General features: G+C 39.8%; 1 protein-coding gene across 1 annotated transcript in view; it reads right to left on the reverse strand.

The window, feature by feature from the left end:
- RGS22 (regulator of G protein signaling 22) overlaps positions 1-21,366 on the reverse strand; it is a 98,390-nt gene that overhangs the window by 74,957 nt on the left and 2,067 nt on the right. Inside the window, exons 3-6 of the mRNA XM_034763377.1 lie at positions 15,121-15,183; positions 7,000-7,221; positions 1,738-1,823; positions 121-286 (exon numbers count right to left, since the gene is read on the reverse strand). Coding sequence (XP_034619268.1) covers positions 121-286; positions 1,738-1,823; positions 7,000-7,221; positions 15,121-15,183 — 537 coding nt within the window. The remainder of the gene's footprint in view (positions 1-120; positions 287-1,737; positions 1,824-6,999; positions 7,222-15,120; positions 15,184-21,366) is intronic.

A 21,366-nucleotide genomic window follows, 5' to 3' on the forward strand; every position in this document is an offset into this window, starting at 1 on the left:
TTAATGGGAAAAGATGCAAGAGGAAGACAGACAGACTAAATTAGTACAGAGGGTCTTAGCCCATTGTTCTCAGTCCAGCACAAAATTGCTGCCATTGCCTATACGTTTTGCTGATTTTACCTGGCCAAGTGAAACATAGAACTTTCTCATAATTAATTCCTCTTCATCCTCCTCAGGAAAAGGAGGTGTCCGCTCTCTTTTCATAATCCAGGGATAATACGTTGTATCTATAATGAAGTTAATACCAGTTCTGCTCCATTCTACCTGCGAAAGCAGTTTAGCTAACCTACAGTTAAATATATTAGGAGACAAATGAGTAGTTCAGTTTAAGCATTCATCAAGACATTCATTTGATTTATCTTTACAACTGACAGTAAGAAATGTTAGCATTCTCAAAATAAATTCTAAAGGGGAACTTCCTGTTCTAATTATCTTCTATTTTACCCCCTTGACCATATTTACATACGTGAAGAATGACAGCCATTCTACCGCTCATAGAGACAGAGAAGGATTCCCCCCAAAGCTAGGCATGGTATACATTAGGCTTGAGCCTGGAGTTTATATGTGAATTCAGATCCAAATCCAAACTTCACCAGAGTTACGGGAGGGAGGAGGGGTGGAATGGAGTGTTCTGATCTGGTGTTCTGGGTCAGATTCAGTCTCTTTTTCCCTCCCATCTGTGCTCACTGTGCCCTGATTCAGGAAGGTACTTAAGCATGTGTTTAGTTTTAAATACTAACTTCAGTGGGAATTAAGCACATGATTAGAGTTCATTTTATATAATTTTATTTTGTTTAATGAAGAAAATGGTTTGACACAACAGAAAAGGCTTGGGCATGACCATTTATTGCCTAAAGGGAAAATACAGCATTTCTCTAGGATTTGTTATCCTTTGTACAATTTTCTCTCCAATGTAAGCATAGTCTTCAGTATATTGAATATTTTTTACAATTACTGCAAACATTTTAAAATATTTTTATGCAGCACTCAGTGCCCAAAGAACTGGTCAATTTCTACAATAAAGAAGGGACTTGATAAGCCAGGCTACCAGGCAGCCACTCAGGGACTCACTAGCACAGCTGTGATCATCCTGCATACTAGAATCAACAGAACCCAGACATGAACTTTAGGGATCTGGAGGAAGGGCCTTCCCCAGTAGGTCCAAGGCTCTGGGACATCCTCTCAAAGGAGGTCAGGAAGAGTTCAACAAGTACATCAGGTCATGCTGCAAGACTCACCATTTTGCCATAGCATTCCTCAAAGAACCTGGGCAGAGGAAAATCTAGCTACATTCGTAAAGGTGGAAACCAGTGATTAAAACAAAGAGAATAATGGAGAATTGGCTGTCCCTTCCACACAGATTCCACTACTTTTTATAATTCATTTACAGTACCTAGATATGGCTAGATAGATCCATAGAGTCGAAGGCCAGAACGAACCATTGTGATTATCTAGTCTGACCTCATGCGTAACACAAGCAGATGTAGCAGCTTTATCCTAATTCTAGAATAGCTTTTATTTCAATCTTGTCATTTTATGGGCAAGGGAAATTAGAGTCAAGAGGAAGTGGAGAAAAAGCATCAGCCTCATTTTAATTTATCCACATCACTGAAATTATATGGGTTACATGGGGCAAAAGATCTGAGAAAATGTTGTAAGAGTTATGTCAAGACAAACTAAATAGAGGAGATAAATTAACAAATTTAAAACTTGATATGACATTAGAGTGGGCAATACCTGTATTCAAAGTAACAATCACTTTTTAGAAAGGCTGGGAGTCTTTCTTTCTTAATCCACTGAATTCCCTGTTCTCGCTCAAGACGCTATTAAAACAAAAAAACATCAAATATCTATTAATGCTTCACTTCATTAAGTTTTATTTGCCACATGGTTAATTGATAGGTTACCTTGTAGTAATTCTAGCAAAGTAAACAACTTTCCCTCTCAAACATAGTCTAACCAGACAAGTGAATTAATTTACCTTCCTATAACAACTGAGGGTCTGATTCTGATCTTTCTTAAAACTGCATACATGGAAACTTAAGCCATTGGAATTTCCCTGTTCAAAACTAGTGCAAGTGACAGAAGAATGCAAATCAGAGTACCAGCTGCCCACAAATCAACTGCAATATGAAACAGGTAACTTTGCTGACTATACTTATTTTAAAAATAACCACAATTAGGGTTTTCATCAATATTTTGAGGGCTGAGGAAACTTTCAAATGGTCTTAACAAGAGCCCCAAAGCAGGAGAACTGTGGATATTTTAAAAAAAAAACATAGTTTTCACCCACACCGATATGATGTATTGAGGACAGTGTTAGAATTGCAAGGTATCACTTTAAGTGTGTGTGAGGGGTAGGGGCTGTTTCCTGGTCCTGCTTGCAGGCTAGGGCGCGCTGTAGCAAAGCATGCAATCCACATCTGTCTGGAAAGAGCCATCTTAAAGCAAAGTGGGATGAATTGTGCCTCTCTGCCTTAGGGAGCAGCCTGTAGGTTCTTGGGTGTTATAGTTTTGAATTCTAAGAAATAAAGTACTGGTACATTGCAACCTTCCAGCAAGAGTATTTATGTTTTTATCTAATTTTTCTGTGTGTATGCCATGAACATAATAAGCAGTTATATACTGGGTAAATTCTGACATCAGTGGAATTATTACTGATTTACACCAGCATACATGAGAGGAGAAGCAGTCTCATAGTATCTCTCTATTGGCTAATAAGAAATAAACCTAAAATCTGGCACCTTTGACAACTTTATAAATCCTGAAGCATTTAGTTTTTTCACTTCTCTCAGGTGTATTTCTCTGTTCCTAGATTTTATTATAGTGACTTGATTGCTGGTGAAATTGATGGCCTGGAAGAATGAAATCCTCAACTTGTCCACAGGTGTAGTATAGGCAGGGACAAAATGATGGATATTTAGCAGTTTGCTACCTCAATTAATTAGTACTGGGCTAGGTCCTGAATTATCTTTCTGTGAGCTAATATTTCATAAGGGATAAGGGTTATTTCTGCTCCATAAATATCCCCAGGGGAGTTAAACTATCTAAATTACTTTGAAAAGTAGGTGGTTTCTTTTAAATAAAAGAAAATATATCAAAACGTAGAAGGCTTATGTTGGCTGTGGGTCATATCCTTTGTGGAAATGAAGAATAATTATTTTCATCCTTATAGTGTATGCCTCTTTTTGGTAACTGATAAGGTTTTTGGAAATACAGAAGGTTGTTTCTTTATTTTGGTCAGTCTCCCTCGATGTAAGAAAAATATTTGTAACATTTATGTACCAGTTGAATCAAATCCTGGTGTTTTATTTGAGTTATTTATAACATGTTTAATTCTCCTGTGAATGGATGATATGTAAAGTTATATTTATCATCTGAAGGAAAGCCTTCTCAGAAAAAGAGTTCTCAATTGAATACAGTAGATTTTGTAACTAGGGCCAGCTTTAGGTATTGTGGGACCCAATCCAGCATAGTTTTGAAGCATGTGTTTAACTTTAGGCATGTGGATGGTCTCATAGACTCCTCAGGTCTTATTTAAGTGCTTTGCTGGAACCTATGTAAAGTAAGATATGCAGAACCTCTACCAGTTTCCTTCTCTACTTGTTAATAGTTCTTCCCATTACTGCATATGCCTTTCCTTCATATATTTCACCCCCGATTGATTCTTGACTGACCTCAGATCAATGCATACATACCCCACATCTGTAATAAACAAACCCATGTACCCTTTTCCTGTTCATAAGTCTAAACAGGCTGAGAGGGAGACGAGGACTGAGAAAGAGAACACAAGATGTATTATCGCTGTTGGCAGGATACAACAGCTGTGGCTGCTTTCTTCTACTTTGTGTCTCTGCTGTGCTGATTTTTGGCATGCTGGTATACCCCAGCAGCTTCTGAATTCATGCCTATTAATCATAGGTACCACATAAAAGCTGAGGGGCATACAAATCACCCATCCAGGATGCCAGAAGGAAGAACAGAGGTGCAACATGCCCCCACCAAAAAAGGTGTCAGGAATGCCCTGAAGAATATTTTTCTTTATAAAGGTCACAATATTTCCCTTATGTGAAAAATCCCATGGAGGGTCAATTATTCTTAGAAACAATGCAGCACTGTCCCCCTCTCCCAACCTATGTGAGAGGCATTAGTGGTGGTGAAGAAGAGGCAGGATATTCAGAGAAACCCAGCAAAAACCCTGCTGATCTTAGGAAGAAACATATGCCCTCTCTGCAACACCACTGAAATCAATGTACTTGATTATTTCAAGGCTGAATTTGACCTAGAGCAGAGGTTCATAACCATTTTTGGTACCTTATCTGGACCTTGGATGTTGAACCTGCTTATACTGTGGTCTCTATTACTTAGTGACTCCAATACCATCACTTCTTGAATTTGCTCCTGTGGGTTACTTAAGACTAAGTCAGGAACAGCTTCAGTTCTCGTATGCGCTATAACTTGTTGTTCCAAGAAGCAGTCACTTACGATGTCAAGAAATTGTTTCTCAAACTTTGTCCCATTGTGCCATTGGACTTGTGTATATGTGAGCAGATATAGGCGATCAGTGCTATACTTTTGTTAGATTTTGCTGCCTCTTTGACCTCTCTTAACATTGTGCATTCAATTTTGTTTTCTTATCTGGAGGCTGATATAGTGCTACTGCCCCATCTCTTCAGCCTTGTCTGTCTTTCCTGTTTAGTTTGCCACCAAATATTGCAGTACTGCAGATATTTTTCTCATTCTGTTGTGAGCCAGAATCTCTGCTTCACAAAGTTTATGCTCAGCAAAGCAGAGAGGCAGCCGGTTAGAGCTCTCTGATTCTCTAACTGGCCGCCAGCCCTGGCATAAGATAGAGCAGCCTCATTCCTAATTTTGACAGGGCATTAGAACTAGGGCTGTCAAAATTAATCGCAATTAAAAAAATGGATCGCTATTAATCGTGCTGTTAAACAATAATAGAATACCATTTATTTAAATATTTTGGATGTTTTCTACATTTTCAAATATATTGATTTCAATTACAACACAGAATACAAAGTATACAGTGTTCACTTTATATTTATTTTTATTACAAATATTTGCACTGTAAAAATAAAAAAAAATAATATTTTTCAATTCACCTGATACAAGTACTGTAGTGCAATCTCTTTATAATGTAAGTTGAACTTACAAATGTAGAATTATGTACAAAAAATAACTGCATTCAAAAAGAAAACAATGTAAAACTTTAGACCCTACAAGTCCACTCAGTCCTACTTCAGCCAATCACTCAGACAAATAAGTTTAGTTATAATTTGCAGGACATAATGCTGCCCATGTCTTGTTTACAATGTAATCTGAAAGTGAGAATAGGCATTCGCATGGCACTGTTGTAACCGGCATCACAAGATATTTATTCATATGTCCCTTCATGCTTCAACCACCATTCCAGAAGACATGTGTCAATGCTTATGATGGGTTCTGCTCGATAACAATCCAAAGCAGAGCGGACCGATGTATGTTTATTTTCATCATCTGAGTCAGATGCCACCAGCAGAAGGTTGATTTTCTTTTTTGGTGGTTTGGGTTCCGTAGTTTCCGCATCCGAGTGTTGCTCTTTTAAGACATCTGGAAGCATGCTCCACACCTCATCCCTCTTTTGGAAGGCACTTCAGATTCCTAAACCTTGGGTCGAGTGCTGTAGCTATCCTTAGAAATCTCACATTGGTACCTTCTTTGCATTTTGTCAAATGTGCTTTGAAAGTGTTCTTAAAACCAACATGTGCTGGGTCATCATCCGAGACTGCTATAATATGAAATATATGGCAGAATTCGGGTAAAACAGAACAGGAGACACACAAGTCTCCCACAAGGAGTTCAGTCACAAATTTAATTAACGCATTATTTTTTTAAAGAGCCTCATCAGCATGGAAGCATGTCCTCTGGAATGCTGGCTGAAGCATGAAGAGGCATATGAATGTTTAGCATATCTGGCATGTAAATACTTTGCAACGTGGACTACAAAAGTGCCATGTGAATGCCTGTTCTCACTTTCAGGTGGCATTGTAAATAAGAAGCAGTGAGCGGTATCTCCCGTAAATCTAAACAAACTTGCTTGTCCTAGCAATTGGCTGAACAAGAAGTAGGACTGAGTGGACTTGTAGGCTCTAAAGTTTTATATTGTTTTGTTTCTAAGTGCAGTTATGTAACAAAAAAAATCTACATTTGTAAGTTACACTTTCATGATAAAGAGATTGCACTACAACACTTATATGAGGTGAATTGAAAAATACTATTTCTTTTGTTTATTCATTTTTACAGTGCAAATATTTGTAATAAAAAATAAGTGAGCACTGTACATTTTGTATTCTGTGTTGTAATAGAAATCAATATATTTGAAAATGTAGAAAAACATCCACAAATATTTAATAAATTTAAATTGGTATTCCATTGTTTAATGGTGCGATTAATCATGATTTAATTTTTTAATCCCAGTTAATTTTTTTTAATTAATCGCGTGAGTTAACTGCAATTAATCAACAGCCCTAATTAGAATAGCCTTGAATAAAAGAAACTAGAGTCACATAATTTACTCCAATGCGATATAAGCAACAATGGGAATAAACCAAGTTTCTCAGTATACTGAATGTTATTTTCTTTCTATGCTGCTTTGGCAGTATAGCTGCGTCTATACTAGGAATGCCTTGTTAGTAGAGTACTGTGGTATTCTTATATTGGTAAAGTGCTCCAACCGTAGACATGGCCTAACTTTTGTCTTAATATTAGTGAGCATTCAGACCACCAAAACAAATTCTACTTTACAGGATGCATGTGTGTAGTTCAGTTCACTTGAACGGAAGACCTATGTGCATCTCAAGACATAATTTGGCCCATCATACTGTTTTCCTAACACACAAACTAACATTTTTCCCAAGATAACAAGCCAAACACAACAGTAACTGCTGTCAGTATCAATATAATTGGATTTAAATATAAAGTCACTGGACATAACGTGCTTACCATAATACTGTAATTTGGGTCAACACTGAAGTCTGGAAAAATGCTGCTCTTTTTGGAAAGCTGCCCATCATTCTTTGCCTTCCTTGTAACATCATAAATGGGACTGGGAGGTTTCTGATTATGTAGAATTTTTTTCAGCTGGTTTTCCAGACATTGTGGGGTATCATTAACTACTTCAAAAACGCCAAAATCAGGATTAAACTTAACTGGCTCTGCAAAGGTCTGCAAAAGAAGTTGTAATAAGAGAAACCTTTCATATAAAAATTCCTGTTTCTGCAGTAGGGAAGCACCTTACAGAATGCAAGATAGTATCATTAAACATTTTCCTTCTTCGTTCCATGGCTTTTGCTAGGGACTGCAATAGTAAATCTGCATGCTTGCCACTTTTCCTGCTCATTGTAAGGTTTTCCAATAAATTATTACCACAGCTCTCAACTATATCTAATTACAAACTATGTCACTCATTTCAACCCTAATTCACCTTCTTCCCATGCAAATATAGGCCCCAGTACAGCAAGTGCTTGCTCACGCACTTAACTCCCATTGTCTTTATTAACAGTTCTGCAAGAAGCTCACTTACAGGATCAGGTCCCCACTTCTCTGTTTATACCATAAATTATTGAATCCCATATCCAGTGAAGCTTCTTGCTCTACTTTTTTGGTGGGTGGATCATTCTGAGTGTTTGGCATATATAGTAAAGGCTTATGCCTCGTATTTAGATATAGTAGGTCAACAGCCTACCAAAAGTCAAATCCAAGAAACTTACCATATACTGCCAATTCAGTCAGGTACTGTGTAGTGTATAGGATGGGCCAAATCCCACCTTTAGCTATGCATATGCAACTTTTGCCAACTCCAGGGGCTGTCTGAGAAATACCCAAAAGCAGGGTATGGTCATCATTAGTTTGTTGAGTGTTGTGGATACTAGATTTTCCACTGCCATTTTTCCTATAAACCCAAACTAATCCTACCTTTCAATTTTTACATTTAGCAGAAATGTTGGGGGAAATTACAGATAGATCTAATCAAAAATCTTGGATGATGCCCAAAAACATTGTGAAATTGAGGTTCTGTAAAAGCAGAACATACAAATAGCCCACAATCAAATTGTAGGACAACAAACATTTTACATTAAGAAGAATTTCATAAAAATTAGAAGGTGAAATCCTGGTCATCCACTCATTGGCAAAACTCCCTTTGGCTTCATACAGTAGGGACAGGATTTCACACAGAGTTTGTAAAATTGGTGTTTTACCTATATTGGAGAATAAGATTATTTTCTTTCAGTTGGCATATTTTTCATTTCATTTAGCTTCTTGTTTTTTTATGAGAATGCATACCATAGGCCAGATTCTGTTCTTTGTTGCACCAGTTTAAATCCAAAGAAACCACGTTGAACTCCTTCCAATTTGTCAATATCTTTCTGGTAATGAGGTGCCCAGATCTGAACACAATATCTTAGGCTACAGCAGAACCATAGAAATGGTCTGTTACGTTCCTTTCACATCATGTAATTCCTCTACCTATAGGCCCTGATTCAGCAAAACATTTAAACACGTGCCTAACTTCAAGCATGTGAGTAGTTTCCATGTCAGTAGGACCATTCACATGCTTAAAGTTAAGCATATGCTTAAAGGCTTTATTGGGTCAGGACCATAATGTCCACAACTGTAGTGGTACGTTTCACAGCCATATCACTCTACAAAGGCACATCTAATGTTCTGTTCACCCGTGAATCTCTTTTGACATTTTGACATTGTCTTGCATCTGAAGAAGTGAGGTTCTTACCCACGAAAGCTTATGCTCCCAATACTTCTGTTAGTCTCTAAAGTGCCACAGGACCCTCTGTTGTCTTTTGACATTGTTATTTTCCAGGTTTCTTTGTGGCTTTGATTCTTTTTCTCCAGATTTATTAGCCTGCATTTTAAAGTGATTCTGTTGTTGTTTTGTATTGTCTCTGTTTGTTTGTGTCCAGAACTCCCCCCAACCTAATATCTGCAAATTTCTTATATATTTAACCTTAATTTGGGCATTTTTTGATTTTTGAGTGATTGTGCAACCTTAATACTGACTGAACATATTTTTTATTATTTCATTTCCTATTATTTTTAAAAAGAGGGTCAGGGGGGAGAAAAAAACCCAAATTTCCCAAGCTTTGATGTGTTCTCCCTTGCAGAAAAATGCAAACGAGGCATAGAAATTCCATAATCTGGAACTATTTGAGTAGACATCACCGGATTATTTTAGTTCTATGGTATTTAAATTGAAAACTAACCAAGGACAACATTAATTTATCACTCATATCTACTTTTACTCAATCTCTAGTACTTGATTCGTAGGCTGGATTTTTCATTGTGCATTCTAATTAACTGAACAGAAAACATCTGGCAACGTTAATGTAGTGAAACAGATGCCAATGACAACTTTTTAAATATAAATTGTGTTGTCATTTTGGATGTTTGACAACAAATCATTTATAAGACATATACACTAATGGAATGAAAAAAGTAAGACTTCAAATAATGTGTATGAGACCAAATCAGCATCAAAGATGTAGTTTTCTTTCACCAGGCTTAGTATGTGCACACATACACACAAGCTAAAACTCTACCAGATAGAGAATATTATCAGCGCCTCAAATAGAAACACCCTTAGAACTGTTAAAACCTTTATGGGGAAGGAAGCATTTACGTCACTGCTTAAGAAAAAAACAATAAACATTTATTGTTATTATTATGATGATAATTTTATATCTGTGATAAAATATGCAGTAAATCCAGGACCCTCAAAAATGTTATGATAAAATTTGAAAGGCAAAAATCAACTTAGTTTGGCCTGGTGGCAAAACACCACCTCCTGCTTTTGAAAGCCATAAGTGACAGCCGTATCCTAAACATCCAGTATGTGGGACATCAACTCAGTTTCACAAAAGTCACTAAGCCAAAAAAAAACAAAAACAGCTGTTTTCATATTGCTGTTTAGGAAAAAATTTAATAAACAAACAATCTTACACAAACAGTTGAAAGCAAATAAACCTCTCAGATATCAAATGCAAACACAATAGCTGAATATGTTCTTGGCTGAAGAACAAACTGAATGCACAGTTCTAAGTTGTAAAGCCTTATAATTAATTGTACTGATGGCAACTGTCCTTTATTCCTCCCAAAACAGCAACCATCACTGTACGCCCAGGACATCAGATGTATCCATCTCTATGGCCTCAGCTTTTACAGCTGTCAAAAATATTTAACTTCAGCTGAGGTTCCTAATGTGTAACTATGCTCACCAAACCCCACCCAGTCTCATAGCCTAAACCCAAGAGAAAATGAATGACAACTGCTCAGCATCTCTTAGGATCAGAATCTGAACAGGGAGAAAATGAACAGAGTAAGTCCTAATAAATCATACAATATCTTTTTGACTTTGCCAAAACTCCCTTAAGTTGTGTACTCTACATAAATGTCAATGAAAGTCCAAACCATTACAAGTGATTAAGCAGCTTTAGGAGTCCAGGGTGAAATCCTAGGTGAAGATAAGTCAATGGCAAAACTCCTACTAACTTCAGTGGGGCCAGGATTTCACTCCCAATGCTGAATAAGGAGCAAATCATGAGCAATTGGTAAAGATGTAATTAATGGAGAAGAAATTAGCTTTTTGTCAATCAGTCAATCTAGTGTCAGTAAGGAGAGAAATAAGGACAACTTCTTCTGATGATCTAGATCAGTTGTTCTCAAACTTTAGCAACCTGAGGACCTCCATTTTGATTTAAAAATTTTTGCAGCCCCCCCAAGCCTTCCCACTCAGCCCCAGGCTCCGCCCCCACTCCACCCCTTCCTCCAAGGCCTCACCCCACCTCTTCCTGCCCCCGTTCCACCCCTCCCTTTCTTCTTCCCCAGGTCTTTCTGCCCCCTGCCCCAAGCATGCTCTGTCCCCACTCCTCCTCCTCCCTCCCAGCACCTCCGACATGCCAGGGAACAGCTGTTCCCTGGCATGTCGGAGGTGCTGGGAGGTAAGTGGAGGAGTTGATCAGTGGGGCCCGTGGACGCCCCTGGAGTACCCTCATGGACCCCCCCAGAGTCTGTGGAACCCAGTTTGAGAAACTGTGGTCTAGATTACTTCTTGAAGGCTTTCATTTAGATTTAGTCCTAGGTTAGGACAGTTTCTGGCAACATAACCTAGGGTGCAGGGACTCAGTGGTGAAAAATCCACTTGGAGACAGGTTGTAGTGGTGCCAAGGCACATGCAAATTTCCTCTGTGCAGCCTGGAAATTATGGGGATCTACTGACCATGATATGGTGCTTCCAAAGAGGTTTAGAGTCTAAAAACGGGGAATACTCTAACTTTTGTCAGCCATCTGACTTGCTCTCTCCCACCCATCCACACTCTGATTTTGCTCCAGTAACATCAGTTTCAAATCACTGTACTCCTGATTTAAACTGGTATAAGTAAGAGGGCAATCAGACTCTGTAGCAAGGTGGTTACCCCGCTCCTGCCTGGAAGGGTTTAAAACAGCCCTAGCAGAGGGCTGGGGCAAAGGGAAAAGCTACTGGGCTGATTGGGGAAGTAGCCACAGCTGGGCCACGCCCCAATCAGGCCCCCGTTGGCCTGTATAAGAAGGCTGGGAGCCAAGAGCTCAGCAGTCTCTCTCTGTATTCAGAAAAAGAAAAGTCTGGCTGCAGGGAGCAGGGTTGAGGAAAGGCTGGGGAGCTCCAGCCTGGATAGCCCCAGGCTGCTGCCTAGTGGAAGGCCAAGTGGTACTGGGGGTTGCAGAGGGCTGCCTAGGCCACGGCCAAGGCCAAGGCAGCAGGTCTAAATCCTCCTTGGCAGTGATGAGTGGCCTATACTGCAATCTGCCCCAGGGTATTGTCAGGGGGCTAGATAGTGACTGGCAGTAGCCTGATACTGAAGCGAGGTGGGGTTAGTGGGTGGGGGTTCCCCTGGGAGGGGAGACCTAGTGTGTGTGTGTGGGTATTGCCAGGGGGCAGCACCCAGAGCAAAGGGCACCGGGGTCTTGGGAGGGACACGGGAGCTGAGAATGAGTAAGATCACTGGCCTGCAGAGGGTGCTCCAGAGGCTGGTGAGCTAATTCCCTGGATGACCAGCAGGAGGTGCCGCAGGGGTGAGTCCGCTCCTCTTACAGACCCATAGTGTCTATTTTCTGAAAGTGCAATTAGCCTAAACATTATTTTATTTCTTTTGTTTAATTTATTTTCAGGATAATTTCAATGGGCCAAATCCTAGAGTCCTTCTTTACTCAGGCAAAACTCCCATGGAAGTTTTGCCTGCATAAAGATTCCAGATCCCTACCTAGATTGTGTCTAGGTATTTCTTCTGCAGCCATCACCATTATACCTGGGTGCCAATAAAACCATGTAACAAAGTAATAATCAATCTGCAGGACTATATTTGTCTTCCTCTCCACATTACACCATTAATATCTCTGTGTGTGTTTGTGTGCACTGAAGAGAGAGGAAAATATATCTATTTTTAATACCATAGAAGTGTTGAAATATTTTATCTCCAGAGAAGTAACATTGTCCATTCTTTAGGGCACTTATAGTGGAAAGGCTTTTGAAAAGAAGCAGGGCTTAAAATCTGAAGTTGGTAAAATTCATGATCATCCTGATTTCTGCTGTAAGGGAATTCCACAGCCAAGGGCATGCCACCAAGAATGCCCACCTCCCTGTGAGGTTTCAAGCTGGGTATTGTCAGCTCCAGCATCCCTGATTAATGCAAATATTGTGGTAAGTCACAAAGAAAAGGACAGTCCCTTAGATAACCAGAACCCAGCCCACTGAATGCTTTGAAAAGGACTTTAAAAGGGATCTGGAATGCAATGGGAAGCCAGTGTGGCTTGCAGCGTGCAGGAGAAATGTGTTTCCATTCAGCTGTATTACTGTGTAGATGGGCCTGTATACAGTGAAGCAGATGTATCTATCTTGTGTCCTTAACTGTCATGCTTTGGTAAACTATATTCCTGGAGGTGACGAATGTATAGTTCACAGTGCCCAGATCCATATCCAACAAAGAAGGTGTAGCTACCTGGCCAACTGGAGATGGAAATATGCTTATTACAATATTTATGTTTTAAGTATTTTATAAAGGACCATTGCTCTTAAATTAGTCACTTTCTCAAATTACTGCACCTCAGACCAAAAGAAAAGTGTCCTTTTGGCTATTCTGTATAATTTTAGCTTTCAAAGTGGTTTTTTTTGTTTTGTTTTTTCTGATAACTTCATTAAAGTATACATCATTTGGTGTCAGAATGTACTGAATAATATAACCAAATTGTTTAAAGAATGTACTGTCAACTACAAGAGTATTGCTCTGCGCTATACAGAGTCACTAGTGCTATATTTTTACCATACACTGATGGTATATTCTAAATCAAAAGAGAGAGTGTCTCAAAGTAAATATATGCTGCCTCTGATTTGTTGCATCAAGTCACATGATATTTCTTCAGTTTAACTAGTTGCCTAAATACTAACAGACCTGGGTAATTATGTTTCTAGGCAACAGCTATATCAGCATAACAAAGTCAAAAAGACAGAATTTTCAGTGGAGTGCTTTGAACAGGAATGTTGCACTATCTGAGAGTCAATCTTCTGGAAGAGGAGGGAAGTTGGGAATATAAAATATTCAGGCTACAGTCAGTATTCCAGATAATAAAGGAACTTAATCCTGAAGAGAGAACACCCTCAGCAGAAATCAAAGAGAAAATAAAGGTGATGAGACCACTATTAATAAAAAGGTCTAATAAATATTAGTTTCCATTAAAATACTTCAGATAAATGTATAAGAGAGACTCTGTGGCATTGTTCCTCCAGAAACCCTCAGGGGTTACCTATGTAAAACAATACTTGCTCAGTCAGCATTGCCAATGTGAGTTGTCTTCTGTAGATTTCAGGGACTACTGCAAGTGCTCAGACCATGGAAGCATGGCTCAGGGTCTGTGCTGCCATGGAGGCAAGATGGTGGACTAAGCACTGAGGAAACATAGGGACTTCTGACAGACAGCCCGGCCCTGAACTAGGTGTCTTGAGATTTGTGCAGGGTAGGTCCAAGGACATCCATGGGTTTAGGGAAGCAGACTCCATCCCCACCATCCTTTGTGATAGAATGATCTGGAGGAAATTCAAATGGAAACTCAGTTTCCAAACAAACATGGGGTGGAGGGGGCATTCTTGTGATGAGGAAAATCTGACCCATTTAAGATGTAAAATTGCTACATCACAGAACAGTCCAGCTTTCTCAATAGATGGCCTAGGCTTAAAGAACATCAGGTTTAGGTTTGGATTCACACATACTAAAGCAGCTGGAGAGAGAACTCCCATGTTCTTCTTACAGTGCCTTCATTGTTTAGTTGAGAGAGTTTCCCAGGAAACTTGCAGTGAGAGGTACTATACAGTATAAAGGGAGAGAGCTTCTGTGAGAAGACAGTATCATCACTGTGGGCCATACCCACACTCTGGTATATTCCTTTACATGCTCACAAATTTTATTTAAAAATCAAAAACTGGTTTTTAGAATCCAATTCTACCATCTTCACCCAGGCAAAATTCCCACTGAAATCAAGGAAATTTACTTTCAGACAGAATCAATAATGGTGTATGTGGGGGGGGAGGTGCATCTCTAAATTAAATCAGTGGAGATGCACCACTGCTGAATTGTTCCTTAGTCTCAATGACCCAAGAGATGAACTAGGACTAATATTTGCAAACCTGAATGCCTTAAATTAGACACCTAAATAAAAGTGGCCTGATTTTTCAAAGGTATTTTAACATAAGCACTAAATATGTCTTCATCAAAATATTATAGATTAGAAGTGAAGAACTGCAAGTTACATATATAGATTGACCTGAAGCAAGAGAAATTATATCCCAAGAAGTCCAGATACTATGTTGTATTTTATAGATATTGGCAAAGCTTTACTGATGATAACATCTTAAGACATTAGATGCTACCATTAAAATATAGAAGCCCTTCAAAAGAATTGGAAAGCCAACAGAACACTTTAATTTAAAAAACACAATACACGTTTCCAAGCCAGTTTGCTTTAGTACTAATCACAATAAAGTTTTTTCTTGGGTTTAGGAAGAAATTAATATCACATACTTACTGGAAGATTCAAGAATTCATTAAAGTAGTTCACAAGCATATCATCTGTCGCTAAATAATCTTCCTACGGGAACATGAAAACACAAGACAATGTTTAAAGTAATCTATGTTGATGTGTATTTGTATATATTATAGTCTGTTATACTATGATTTGCCTTAAAGCAGATCAGAATTTTTGCACAAAAGTAGACTTTTCACTGTGTCATTTTATTGTTATTTAATATTGATTGTACATGTAAGCAGAGTCAGACTGAGCTCTACTCTGACATCTGGTGGTAAATTGTGAAAAAGGATTTCAGGGGCTGATCTCATTTGCATGGGCACACCCACCCCCCCAGCATGAAGGGACTGCTTGCCCAAATAGTCACTTTGGCTGCTGTGGGACCCCCAGTCTCTTTGTTATCATGGCAGGAGTAATAAAGTATTGTTATCCTGGTTATGTGACTCAAGGACAGTAGAACTGTACTTGGCATTTTATGATGGAGGGACTTGCCCTCAACTAAGTAGCACTCGCTAGGCAAGGGACATGGGTTCCAAAGCCCAGTGAACTAAGAGAGGCTGGGAACAGATATGTGTACCTGGTAATGTGGGCCCCCTCTTCTGAGGGCCCTAAACACCATTTTGACCCCTCCTCTCTCTGCTGTGTAATAACAGAGCTAATTTCGACTCCATTAGTAGTCTTATTACATGCTGATGCTTAGATCTAAGCATTAGACTTACTTTGGGTGAGTGGTTCTGAGTGTGCCAGCACTGGGGCCCCCCTAGTAACAGCTGAAATCACTGAGAGCTGTGCTAAGTGTGTGTGTGTGTGGTGTGGGTGGGGGTGGAGGGGGAGGCTGAAGACATATTGTTGATTGGCTAGCAGGATGGCTAGTGGAGAGAAGGGGAGAGGCACGGCTAGCAGGACAGCTGGCGGTGAAGACTGCAGCAAAACCCTGTGGAAAGGCATGGCAATTGGCCGTCGACCCAAGCAGCGGAGCATGTAAGATGCCACCATACCTCCCCCCACTTCCACCCAGGCTGGGAGGTAAACTCTGCAGATGAAATTCTGAACTCTGGGGGCTGCACTAAGGACAGAAACTGTGGGAGGGGTGACTTTAGGGTTTCTGGACTTAAGACCCTGAGGGGAAAAGGACATTGCCAAACTTACTTGGTGGTGAGTCTTCTGCTCATGGTTTGTGTTATGAATCCTGTTTGTGGTGTTTCCCCAACATAATGCTGCATTGTTTCCCTCCTTTACTAAAAGGCTTTTGCTACATTCAGACTCGGTACTTGCAAGAGAGGAAGTATTGCCTATTAGAGGCACCTGGGGGGTGGTATGTAATTGTCCCAGGTCACTGGGAGGGGGCTTGAGCCGGTTTTGCATTGCGTTATTGAAACGGAACCCCTAGATACTGAACCCGGCCCTTGTTGCTGTCAAACAGTGATGTGCTCAATACTATACAAAACATACAAAGACAGTTCATGTGCCAAAGAACGTATAGATAAAACACTTGTAAACCTAAAAGCTAGTAAAAGTGGGAAATTTGCAAATTTACTTCTGAAAAAAATTGATCTGCAAGTAGCCTATATATTCCTGACTTATTCCACACCCTCCCACCCATCTGCACCAGGGAAAGAGGAATGTAGCTGCTTCCATCCCCAAACTGATACCCACAATGGGGTAGCCACCAAAGGTGAATAAGAGGGTGCTAACGAGATCTGAATTTGGCCCGCTATATCAAGCAGTAGTATGCCATAGTTGGGGCAGTCCCAAACTGGGAATTTCCCCTGTCTTAACTGCTGAAATCAATGGCAAAACTCTCACTCATGTCAATGGGCGAAAGAACAAACCAGCATAGAATATATTCTCTGTTGGCTTTTTAAAAATGTCAGCTTCATGATAGAGAATCCTGTCTAGTTTTTAATAATGTCAATTATTAATGGGTCAAATACCTTGAGACAACATGCGACAATACAGAAATAAGCCCCCTCCAACCACACACCCCTACTTGTCAACTGTACCACATACTGGAACTCATACGGGGTATATCCTCGAACAACTACAACCCATAGTCAATGGGTACCCCATCCTGAAAGAAATTGTTCCTGAGCCCCCTCTTCTGGCCCAAGCAACCCCCCAACCTCTCCAGGCTCATCAGCAGAAGCAAGCTCCCCACAGACCAGGACACCAACTCAAAGCGGCACCAACCCCTACCAGAAAAACAGATGCAAAACTTGCAGACAAAACTCCACTTCTACAATGATCAACACGCCTCCAACACACCTCTCAAGATTCCTGGGTCCTACCCATGCCTATTACAACACGTGTTGTACCTCATCCAGTGCACTAAATGCCCCAATAGCAACTATGTGGATGAAACCAGACACTCACTGTGCTCACGAATGAACTCACACAGGAAAATGAAAAAGAACATATCACCTGTGGGTGAACACTTCTGACAAAGTGATGGCTCTATAGCTGATCTATTAGTCCTCATCCTCAAAGGAAACCTGCACAACACTTTCAAAAGACAAGCCTGGGAGCTTAAATTCATAACTTTGTTAGACCAAAAATCATGATCTTAATGAAGACTCTAGATTTATGGTTTATTACAACAATCTGTAACTCACTTTTTGTTTTAGGACTGCAGGGGTATTAATGGGCCACTTCACCTTGAATGGTCCCTTAGAATATGTGCTATTTATGTTAAACTATCCATTCAATCTTGTATTCAGCTGTGATACTCTGAGTACCTTTCCCAGACCTGAAAAAGAGCTCTGTGTAGCTCAAAAGCTTTGTCTCTCTCACCAAAAGAAGTCAGTCCAATAAAAGATATTACCTCACGCACCTTGTCTCTCTAATATCCTGGGGTTGACACAGCTTCAACAACACTGCATACAATTTCTCAAACACTTTATTATTTCTGAGCATAAAAACTGTCTGTAGTCTAAATCTATCTATTGGCACTGTTAAAGTTCTTAAGAAGGCAAATCCTGACGCTTCCTCCATGGTGATTAAGTGCAACTATGCACATGGGGGACAGTATTTGATGGGGCATATAGGGCTTCCTGTGTACCAGCACTTAGGACCTGGGAGAGGCATGGAAGGGGAAGGGCAAAGATACAGTGAAACCTTGCAATAACGCGCCCCGCAATAATGCAAAATTGCATATAACACGATCATAAGTTGGCACCCCTTTAAGGCCGTAATACTGTACTGTTGCGTTTTGCTGGAATACTGTACTTTTTTAACTACATTTATAAATAAACCACGTTCTTCCAGTCTTATAGGATAAAGTGACTTGTGGCCATTGCAGGCCCATTGCACTTAGTTCTCGGGTTGTACACGTATATGGTGTTTGCCTATGAACTTGTTATTAATTTCCTATATTTTTAAAAATATTTTACCGTTATGGATACGCCAGTTTGCAAATGCAAGTCGTTTTCTGCCCAAGAGAAGTTGTACGCCCTGGATCAACTAAAGAAGGGCAAACAAACAACTCAGCTTGCTAGAGATCTAGGAATTAGCGAGTTCACTCTGCAAGGGTGGAAAAACGAAGAAGAAAAGCTCCGTAGCCTACCCTGCATTCTTGAAGAGGAAACTGATTTACAGTGTAAAAAGGTCAAGTTTGCTAATGACGAAAGCCTAGATTCAGCCTTGTATCAATGGTTTGTCCAGGCTCGCTCAGAAGGGGTTCCTATTTCTGGCCCTATTCTGAAAGCTCAGGCAGAGAAATTTGATCACCTTATCAATGGAAATGAATCAAATTTAAGGCGAGTAGCGGCTGGCTGGACAGATTCAAGAAAAGGCACACTATACGCCAAGTTCTTGTGTCTGGGGAAATCAGCTCAGCTGATAAAGAGGCTGTCGATTCCTACCCAATTGAGCTTAAAAAGTTGCTGGAGGAAGGTTGCTACACAGCCGATCAAGTTTACAACTGCGACGAGACTAGTTTGTGCTTTAAAATGTTACCAGATTACACCCTCGCAACCAAGACTGATAGTCACAAACGAGAAGGCTTTAAGCAGAGGAAGGACCTAGTCACTCTCTTGTTTTGCGTCAACAAGTCTGGCAGCCACAAAGTCAGACCTCTGATGATCGGAAAAGCAAGGTCTCCCAGATGTTTTCATCATGTTAATATGAAGGCCCTTCCCTTTGAATACACCAACAGCAAGAATGCATGGATGAATAGCTCCATATTTAAAGACTGGTTCCATAAAACTTTTGTGACAGCCGTTCGGGCTCATTTGCAAAAACTCAAGCAGGAGGAAAAAGCTCTCCTCCTCCTGCTGGATAATTGCCTTGCCCACCCCCCAGCGGAAAATCTTGTCAGTCGTGATGGCAAGATTAAAGTCTCTTATTTCCCGAAGAACACTACGTCAGAAATCCAGCCACTGGACCAAGGCATCATATCGGTATTTAAGCAAAACTATCGTCGCAAAATGATCAAGCGGATGGTAGCGGATAACAACTCCTCCGTCGACACATCACTGACATCACTCAACTTGAAAGAAGTCTGTCACCTCGGCGGGAAAGCCTGGGATGCTATCTCTGCATGTTGCATTGAACGATGCTGGATAAAGGGTCTTGGTCCAGCTTTTCCATCATCTACACACGATGATGGTAATGATGACGAGCCTGAATTTACAAGATTCATTGAAGATGACGTATGTTTAGCCAAAGAAGCTAACGTTGTCATGATATCCACAACTGGTTTTCAGCAGATGACATCTGCCCCATATATGAACACATATCAGATGATGAAATTGTTGCAAAAGTCAGCGGGAAGAATGAAGCTGCACCACCAGAGCCCAAAACCAGTGGCGATAGTGATGACGACGATGATGGCACCTCAACTCCCCCACCAAAAGTGTCTGAGGCAGTAAAGCACCTAGAAGCCAGTTTGAGGTGGCTGGAAACTCAAGATGTGGACAGTGTCAAAATCCTCCAACTCAGAAGCATACTTGACTTTGCTAGAAGCCAACAGTTTGCGGCAAATAAACAGACCACACTAGATAGCTTTCTTAAGAAGTGATGAAATTTAAAATTATGGAGTCATGCAGCCAGATTGACTTTGCACTCTGCGCAATGATTAGTATAGTCGATTTAACATGTTTCTTTCATGTACATGTAATTAAATTACTACTTTTGTGTTTAAAACATGCTGGGATAACTGTTGGTTTTTTTTACAAGACTTAAACTGACGGGCTTGAAATGGTAAACTTTCGTAACCCAGCTATAAAGTGACCCCGCATTTATCACGATCTAATTTTTTTGGACCCCAATTATCGCGTTATAGCGGGGTATCACTGTATTTGAACTAAGCATTAAACAGGAGAATTTGGATCAAAGGGTTTGATCCAAAGCACAGTGAAGTCAGTGGAAAGACTCCCATTGACTTCAATAAGCTTTGAACCAGGTTCTTAGGCCCCAGTTTGGCAAAGCACTTAAGCATGTGCTTAACTTGAAGACAATGAAAAGCACATGCTTTAAATAAACATATGCTTAAGATCTCTCCTGAATCAAGGCATAAGGGCCTGATCTAGTGCCCAATGAAATTAGTGAAAGACGCCCATTTACTTCAATGGACATTGGATTGAGCCCTCCGTGCATAAGGACTTCCTTATTTATGGGAAAAGTTTTGTTAGAAACAGGTTGTGCATGTATAAAAAGTATCTATATTTCACATTTGCTGGGCATAAATAATACATCATTAGATTTGAAATGGATAAAGACTAGTTTGATGATGATTAGATACAATAATATATAGTGTAAATACTTCTCTCATCTAAGTGAATTATTTGAAACAAAATATTACTCACTGATTTAGAAGTCCTATGAAAATATACAGGTACATGTGTTTTTTATTTGCCAGGAATATGTTCTTTAAAGTCTTATACAATAGCAAGAAATATAAACGAAGTGGGTCATTAATCCATACTACACTGTTAACGCAAGCTTTGCTACTTATTGCACTTATCTGCAAGTTTTTTAAAGAATATGAAAAAACAATAAAACTTTCCTATGGGCCTTTTATTTCAGCAACCAGTCTTATTCTCATTTCAAAATAATGTTTACACACTTACTATTTGCCTATTAGAGTCCATATAATTTTATATACAAAAAAACATTTTAGATGTTTGTGGCAATAGGCATTTTCTTTTAATTCATTCCCTGATGTGTTCTATGGTGTACAATCCAAGTTATAATTATTAAAAGCAGCTCATGATTCCAATAGGCAGTCTGGATGAACTACAAATGGCT

The sequence above is a fragment of the Trachemys scripta genome, chromosome 2 (genome assembly GCF_013100865.1).
Source record: "Trachemys scripta elegans isolate TJP31775 chromosome 2, CAS_Tse_1.0, whole genome shotgun sequence".
Classification (NCBI taxonomy): domain Eukaryota; kingdom Metazoa; phylum Chordata; order Testudines; family Emydidae; genus Trachemys; species Trachemys scripta.